This window comes from Poeciliopsis prolifica, unplaced genomic scaffold, assembly GCF_027474105.1.
Source record: "Poeciliopsis prolifica strain line A6 unplaced genomic scaffold, Auburn_PproV2 SCAFFOLD006, whole genome shotgun sequence".
In the NCBI taxonomy this organism is placed as follows: domain Eukaryota; kingdom Metazoa; phylum Chordata; class Actinopteri; order Cyprinodontiformes; family Poeciliidae; genus Poeciliopsis; species Poeciliopsis prolifica.
The window spans coordinates 8,099,316-8,108,000 of record NW_026562381.1 but is presented as its reverse complement, the minus strand read 5'-3'; the positions used below and the strand labels follow the sequence as shown (position 1 = coordinate 8,108,000).

The following is an 8,685-nucleotide window of genomic DNA, read 5'->3' as shown; positions in this document are numbered from 1 at the left end:
AATTGTCTTACTTAACTCAGGAGCAAAATGAATGTTTTTCAGTGTGTGAAACCAACATACAGTAAATGTGCATTTAACATTTTACACAAGCTAAAAAACACAGTGAGCACTTTGTTTGGGGTTGGTGTGTGAATGAAAAGTCAGCTTGTCTCCTGTCGAGGTTCATCTGGCTCCCAGCAGGAATTGACAGAATGACTCATTTCTAGAGAACGCTGTCCCGGTGGAACAGATTATCCTTAAATTGTTTGTCAGAGGCCGGGGACCACGGCCTCTATTCATGCTCTCCATGACTGGGTTATTGTTAGAACCAGCATCACCACTAGTAACCTTTTAGAGGAGCAGAAGATTTACGCTGCTGAGAAAGTTGTCTTGTCTCCAGTCTGCAGGTCACTGACCTTTGTTCACCGTTTCACCCCAGACGGATAATAAAAATGTTAATGCTGGTAATAAGACACCAGAATGACTTGGTGGTTTAGTCAGAGTCATGCATGAGTTTGAATCAGCAGGTAGAGGTTATATGTTGAGATTTTCACTCCATAAATTAAAAAAAAGCTAGAAAAGTGAGATTTTAACCAAAATAAATAAAAAGGAGGATCCTTTTACAAACAGAACCAATTGAGGAATAAATTGCAGGATTTTGTGGAATCATCATTTTATCTGAAGTTGTTCCATTTTTACTTCAGATCTTCAGAGATTTTTACAACTCAGTTATTTATTTTCTTCAAAAATCTTGGCCTGGTTGTTGAAAATGTTCCTCTTTAGTAACTCATTCATTCTAAACCTTCTAGTTTAAAAAGCATTAAAACAAACTTGTGACATTGACTACTCGTTGATTAAACTATAAAGTACGTTCATAGTATCATCAGGGCATCATAACCACATAAAACTCAAGTCAATATAAAGTTTTAAAACAGTAACTGAAAGGTTTTAGATGGTTTTCTCTATATGCTCCTCAGAGTTTATAAAATTATTTTGAAATACTTTTCTATGGAGACACCATGCAAGAAAGTCATACAATAGTTCTTATATTCAAAGGAAACATTTATTTACAAGTGAAAATATAATGTGGCAACATTCATTAAATGATTCACATATTGTGTTCTAACAAACACACAAACAGTACTGTACTTCTGTGTTTAGTAAGGCAACGATTAGCTGGATCCTTACAGAAACTATGACGTATTGGAGAATATTATGGGTTTTCTCTGAGATCACCACTAAATTCCAACCTTATGGTTTTGGCATTGAAGACAACGTCACTATATGAACTGTATGAAGTATAAGGCTCAGGAATAGGATAAAGGGGGTTGTTGTGATCCATTCCACACTTTTCTAAATGGTTAAAGAGGAACAATTCTCAGTACATCACAATCATTCTTTATACACCATTAATAAAAAAGGACATGCATAATTTCTTAGTCATTTTCTTCAGAATGTTGAAAGGCAGATGGATGAGCATGGAGTTAAATTATTGGCAATGTATGTTGACATCAGCAGAGATACTCAGAGCGAGAGCTGTCACTCTTGTAGGTCATCTGAGAGTCGATGCTTGACCGGGAGCACAACAACAGACGCTCAGATTCATTCGTCGGTCTTCTTGCCCAGAGTTCAGTTGGGTGTGAGTTCAGAGTTCTTCGTTTCATTGAGATTGTCTCAAATTTGACATAACTTTCTTTTTCCAGCTCATTTGTATCCAAAGATGTGTTGCTTCCTTTGCAGTAAAGGACAAGAATTTTGTAGCTGAGAAGAGCAATTAGAGGCAAAACCAAAATGCAGGCAATTCCACTTATGATAAAGAAAAGTATGTTCTGCTCTCCGTCCTCTGTGTAGAAGTCAATGCAAGGATCTTTTCCAGTGGCGCTACCTTTAGCTACAAGGCAAACTGAGTATCTCATTCCAGGAGACAGTCCGTCAAGAAGCACTTTTCCGCTTCCAGCTTTGGTCTCCATCGTCCTCTTACTGTCATCCTCCCCATATGGTGAATACACAACAGTAAGTGGGGCATCATTCAATAATCCACCTGCAGTCCAGAGCAGCACTGCACTGTCAGCCGTCTGCTCTACAATCTCCAGGTCTTTGAGACCTCTTGAGCTGTCGGTTTTCTTACTTTTCTCATCCGCTGCTAATTTTTTGCCACTGCCGCCTTGCTGGGTTTTGGTCTCTTTGAGCAAACTTTTCTGGGAACTGTTGCCAGAGATTGGTTTGGGTGGCTTTTGGGCAGCAGAAGGTGTTGATGATCCAGGAAGGGCTGTTGGTGCAGTGAGTGGTGATTTAGAAGTGTCAGTCGGTGGAGTGATCGCTGTGCCTTGGCTGGTTGGTCCAGTTCCAGCGTTGGGTCGTACTGGGGGAGCAGTAGTGCTCGTGGTACCAGCCACAGTTAAAGAAATGGTGGCTTTCGCAGCACCAGCAACATTCTTTGCTTTGCAACTATAGTTCCCAGCATCTTTATGCTCGATTCCATGCAAGCTCATGATGGACCAGTTAATGCCTTCCCCGGGTGACTCCTGAACTGAATGGTGGAGCAAAAAGAAAGCAGTTGTTAAAAGTTTGGAGTTACTGAAGACTTCCACCCACCTTTTATTTATCAAAAATGTAACTTATATTTTCTAAAAAAGACATTTTATTTTACCTGTGTTGTTAACTGGAGAGCCATCGGACTTGGTCCAATAAAGAACTGGAGTCGGAGATCCTGAGGCGTCACATCGCAAGAGGACATTGCTGCCTAAATGCGAAGTTATCTTGGTCGCAGAAGTCATCACTGATGGTTTCACACAATTCTCAAGTTCAGCACGCTGAAAAAGAACACCGGCTAGATTGTCCGGCGTGGCACAGGTCAAAAATAAATCCATCAAGATCACTGGGGTGTCAGCCATTTTGGAAATCTCTATCAGCTTTGAGATTTTGCAGTCACAGAACCAAGGATTGTCCTGAAGGCCTAGGAATGAAAAGACATGAGAGATTTGAATTATTTACAATTTGATATAAAACTTGTGGTATTATGTTATTGAAAATTCACAATACTGAACATTTGACTCTTGTGGGAGCCAGTGAAGGATGGATTAGGTGTCAGCACTTTGCATTCAGTAACAAGATATTAAACTATTTAATTAAAGAACCTCCATAAGTACGGCAGTAAACACCTGATGTACACAAACCTGTGTTCCAGCGCACGCTAAGCCTTTCAACAGATTAATTTGACTTGAGTCGCAAAGCACCTGTAATCTGCCGCTGGCCTTCCTACAGTTTGTGGGAACAGAGTTTCCATTGACTTTACTGTAGAATAAACATCATCAGGTCACTTACAGTAAACATTTCCTAATCTGTGTCACAAGTCCAAAATAAACTTCATACAATAAATCATTTTAGACCCTGTAGGGTTCTATGTACACATTATAACAAGCAAAAACTTAAGTTTCGGGCAATATTGTGATTGGCCCAAATGATACTCTAGTTTATGCTTAGTTTGTATTTTACTGAGTTGTCAGTAAAAGGATTTAAAAAATAGAAAAATTATTAATTTCAAATTATAAAATTAAAACAAAAGTCATATAGGATGCCTTGAAACTAGAGATACAACTTGGCCATCTACTGGAACTGTATGATTTTCAGTTTGATTGATCGTGTCGCAAACTGAAAGTGAACAACGTAACACAGTTGTGAGTGAGGAAGACTCAAGCGCAGCTGCTCAAAGTATCAGTGAGGTGTGTTTTCAGTGGGAGTCGAAAAAAACACAGAAATATACTGAAATATAAGAAGCCAAATCAGTAAGAATTGCATTTTATTTATTTCTTTACATTATTCTAATGCTTGTCTGTTTTTTTTTTTTCAGGTTGGAACAAAAAGCCACATTTAAAGAGTAGAACAGGAAAGTTGCAGTTGGGTTGAGGTAAAGGCTTTTATTCTGTTAAAAACAAAGACTGTGGTTTCAGTCACAGCAACAATATGATCTGTTTGAAGCCTTGTTTTACAGCATGCATACACAGTGACGATGTGGCTGCTCTTAAATCTATTTAATGACTCCTTACAGCAGAAAAGATAGAACAAATATTTTAAATGCCTTTTTTAAGCTTCTCAAAACCAAATCGGTTATCTAAAAGTTTACCCTTCACTGAGATCCTCTTGATTGATCTGTTCAAGTAAACGGTTTTTCAGTTATTTTATGCTTCCACGTTGTTTTCTTGATATTCATTTGATTTTCTTTTATTCAATATGTTTCAGCAATACAATCAGATTTGTTGTCCTGATTAAAATGTGCTTACATTAATAAATGACAGAGCAAACCAGATTAGTGACTACCACCAGTTACTTAAAGGGGAAGTATTTTGTATTTTTTAGCACAGTCAAGTAACACTCAAAAAATGCTGTAAATATCAAAAATAACTTAAAAGCATTGTAGTTTGTACGTTAAGCTCAGCAGATATTCGATGCCAACAGGTAATTGCTAATTGCTGCTGCCGCTAGTCTGCAGGAGCTGCCGTCAAATCACCACATTTCCTCACAGTTGAGCAGAATATGAAAAATATATTTGAAATCATTGATTAAAGAAAAGATTAAATGAAGACTACACAATATATCCCAGCTATAATATCATCACCATATCAGTGTGTGCAATATTAATATTGGAAAGGACTCTTTGGAGTCTAATTGTTGCGTTTATCATACATTTATGTGTGATTTACACTAATATAATATTTAACCGATTAAAGTCTGAATGCAGCAAATGCTCACATCAGACATTGCAATTAGCCAAAAGGTTAAAGGTCACAGAAAGATGGAAGCACAGATGAGAAAGAGAGGAAAAAAGACAATGGGCCTGACAATATTTACCAATATTATCGGCATATGGTTTTCTATATTCAAAGTTCAGAGAATTCAATCAGTCATATTCATTCCCTTCTTTCTGCTCATCTTCTTATTTCCTTTAATTGTGTAACCAAACATTTGTTGTCCAACCATAAACCTTATAAAGGCCATTGGCTCATTTCTTGATGTATGACCAAATTCTGCTCCTGTTCATGTGGAAAGCATGTTTGTGTTTGTTTATGTGTGGCTGCAGTAGAAGTGCAACAGAATCAAAATGAATTATTCCCAAGCTGAACACTTTTTATGAATAATTTTACATTTTAAACAGGCTCATCCTGTTTAACATGGTGAGTGAATGTGGAACAGTTGTTCTACTTCCAGGTTTTATAATGACACTCAAAACCTTTTTTAGGTGATTATTCTGCATCAAATTAGGACAATAAGGTAAAGTACACTTCAGGTTTTGCACTACTTAGGCTAAGCTAATTAGAGAGTGACCTGATGTTCAGCACCCCTCCATCATATACTCCTGAGGGAATTGACAACAACCCCAAAAGTGTCCTGACTTGGCCCTATCATCCTGTAAAACCAAGCTGGACTGAACTGCTTCCACTCACCTAGCACGACTTTTTGAGAGGCATTAGAAGAGATGGGCACACCATTAAACGGTGGCCAAATATCCATAAGGTCAGAGGGCAGGGTAGTTAGTTTGTTGCTGGACAGATCCAAATAGGTGATGTTGACTAGATAGGGGATGGCTTCAGGAGTGACACTGGTGAGTCTGTTGTTGTGGAGATCCAGCGTCTTCAGCCTTGGCATCTCCTTGAGGGACTCCCAAGGGAAAACGGAAATCATATTTCCATCCAGCCTCAGCTCGTGGAGCACTTTCAGGTTGTAAAAACTTCCCGTATCCACTGATGTGATGGAATTGTAGGTAATCCAGAGGTACCGCAGCTCCACCAGATAGTAAAAAGCTTCGGTTGGGATTCGCCGCACTGCGGTTTTCTCTACTCGGAGCTTGACGGTGTCCACAGGGACGTTGACGGGGATGTCAGACATGTCCGGGTCGTTACAGAGAACAGATCTGAAAGACAAATATTCATTGGTTGACCTGTATTAGAAGACATATCATAACATAAAGTAATTTTTTTATTTGGTAAGTTACAATGTAGGTGAATGACTAATTGTTGTGTAAAGGGCTTTGAAGTCCTCTGACTTGATAATATACAATGCAGAAGTATGGCTTTTCACTGAGAGAGCTACACTTCTGACATTTTCTTTCAATTCAGTTACTTTCTTCAAATTCTGAAGTTTATTTTCACATTGAGTCCTCAATGGATACTGTCTAGTAACTTTTAGAGGCATCCCTTCTCCAACAAATCTGAATAAGAGGCTGAATCAGTAATCAGCCATTCACCTCTGAAGTGGTTTGGTAATAAGTGGTTCATTCATTCAGGTGTGTTGGAGGAGAGACTGAACTTGGGCAGTCCAGGATTAAACACTATAGAAAAGTCTGGATGAAGAGTTCATGACCTTTTAAGCTTTTAATGGGTTAATTCTAAACATTTAAGTTCAATGAAGGCACACCTGTGGTTGTATTTTAGGGCAACACATCAAACAGACTTCTGTTGTGTGATGTAATACAATCTGCTACTGTTCAGGTGTTTTTTATGTCAAATTTGAAAACTAACCCAACAACAGAGACTCAAGCTAGAGACCTTGTAAAGATGCTGAAGTTGGTAAGGAAGCACAATTTGTCCAAAGTGAAATTAGTCCTGAAGCTCATGGGCTGAAATGGGCTCATTATGCTTCAAAAAAACATAATAAGACAGTACATTTTTTAAGTTCACTCAAAGATCCTGATTTTGAAAACATGTTCAGTGGTCTAATAAAACTAAAACTAAAGTGTTTCCTCATTGCCACCACTGGTACATTTGGAGGGGAAAGTTGAAACCTGTGTGCCTGAAGACACATTGAAACCAGAGAAGATGTTAAAGGCATGAATGAGTCTTCCGATGATCCTACCCATACAAAGTGGCTTAATGACAACAGTCAGGCTTTGATGCAGTCAAAAAGTCCTGATCTCAATACCATAGAAAATTGGTGGACACAGTAAGGCAGCTTACAAGCCAAACTCAGTCCTGCAGAGGAATGGGCCAAACTTTACAACAAGCCAGAAGCTGGTAGAGCAATAAAACCTTTGACCCAAGCAATTCTGTTGAAAGGTAATTATAGAAAATATTTAGGAATGACATGTAGTTGTCTGGATCTGAAGAAAAAAAACCCCAACAACTTCTACAGTAGTACAGTAGTACAGTGTAGGGCCCATAATGCTAGCTCAAGAGCTGTTGCTATTGCTAATTTCTCAGTTACCTGCAGCTTTGGGGTTTTTTTTATGGACTGAACTGTTGCCTTCAGTTGTTTCTTAGAAAGTCTAGGACTAATGCAACTAATCAGACTGAAAGCTGGGCTTCCTCACTTATAAAAGGATTAGCACAATGCCATGAGCATAACATTAAGTTAATACTGGTCAGAAGGCTTAGAGGAAATCCTATGCAATGTGAATATTTCATATAAATTGTATTGTAAAACTCTATGGTTGCCGATGTACTTAACTTACAAATTTGCAAACTAACCCAAGAACAGAGACTCAAGCTAGAGACCTCGTAAAGGTGCTGAAGTTGGTAAGGGACGACAATTTGTCCAAAGTGAAATGTCCTGAAACACATTAGCTGAAAACATTTGAATATTTCATATAAATTGAATTGTAAAACTATCTGGGTGCCTATGTTCTTAAGCTGCTTCTAAAACGCCAAGGCCAGCAGGTCAACAATTATATGGGTCATGCACCAATTTTTTCTGAACACACCAGCAGGGATGTTTCTGAGAAATCTTCATTCAGTATTGCATCCAAAGTTATGGACCCTGACTGGCCTACAGAACTATTTTATTTAAAATTAGATTTTCTAAATCTATTATTGTTTAGGGGTAAATAATCTTCCATTTAAAGAAAGGTGCATTTTTGTCTATACTCCATAAAGCTCTGGTTACCTGGTTCCTGTTCCGTCAACTCGTCCATGAAAGACACAGGTACACTGCGAGGGACAAAAGGACAGAGCCATACTGAGACAGCATAGGAATACATGCAGACAGAGCAGTCGATGCATGGCGTCACCCTATGCTCCCAAAACGCTCACATCGAGGAGATATCAGGAAAAAAGACATCCGGATTCACTGGAAGCCAGAAGAATTCCCAGAAAACGTGAGAAAAAATAAAATAAAAAGAAGGACTCGTCAAAATCCGTAAGAGACGGCGGCACCCAGGCTGAGGATCTCGGATGGGTACAGGTGACCTGCGAGATTGACCAGTGGGTTGGGGCGGAGGGGGGATTAGAGAAGGATTTGGTAGGTGTGACAGGGTCACACAGGCTCAGCAGCAGGAGACACTGCTTGTTTCAACATGCCGCTGCTCTCCACTGTGGCTCGCCCCGTTCCATCTTGTCTTTTCATCATGTGGTTAATGAGGTTTTCTCTCACGTGAGCCAGCCACGCTTTTCTTAATCCACTTTAACAACCTCTGCATTTGTGCTTCTGTTTTTAGACCAGGTACTTATGTCCCTAACTTTGAAGCTATTTGAAGTTTCCAAGAATTTCTTCCATGCTGTATTATTTAAGTGGGATGGATATGAAAGACCTGAGAGGAGAGTTATTCTGTCTGGCACCAACATGCAAACTGTAATCTGGGAAATTATTTATTTCCTTGGCAGAGTGGATCAGTGGTTTTAGGTGAGAAGCCAAACTACACCTGAACATCAGCAACAGACTCAGAGTGGCTCAAACTATCAGCGCATTATTTGTCACCTGATTCCTGCACCATTGTTG

General features: G+C 39.1%; 1 protein-coding gene across 1 annotated transcript; it reads right to left on the bottom strand.

The window, feature by feature from the left end:
- Window positions 1-1,059: 1,059 nt before the first annotated feature.
- Window positions 1,060-8,260, bottom strand: LOC129360273 (leucine-rich repeat, immunoglobulin-like domain and transmembrane domain-containing protein 3). Its single transcript, XM_055030374.1, has 4 exons — window positions 7,855-8,260; window positions 5,421-5,887; window positions 2,630-2,935; window positions 1,060-2,509 (listed from the first exon to the last, which is right to left on the bottom strand). The coding sequence occupies exons 1-4, from the start codon at window positions 7,968-7,970 to the stop codon at window positions 1,491-1,493; spliced, it is 1,908 nt and encodes a 635-aa protein (XP_054886349.1). The 5' UTR covers window positions 7,971-8,260; the 3' UTR covers window positions 1,060-1,490.
- Between the last annotated feature and the right edge of the window lie 425 nt (window positions 8,261-8,685).

Bases quoted from the DNA above. Each gene is read 5' to 3' on its own strand.
- LOC129360273 (XM_055030374.1), bottom strand. From the start codon at position 7,970: ATGCATCGACTGCTCTGTCTGCATGTATTCCTATGCTGTCTCAGTATG. The intron at 5,888-7,854 runs GTAACCAGAGCT...TTTGTCTTTCAG, and splicing joins GTTGACGGAACAGGAACCAG to ATCTGTTCTCTGTAACGACC. The intron at 2,936-5,420 runs GTGAGTGGAAGC...TTTCATTCCTAG, and splicing joins CTCTCAAAAAGTCGTGCTAG to GCCTTCAGGACAATCCTTGG.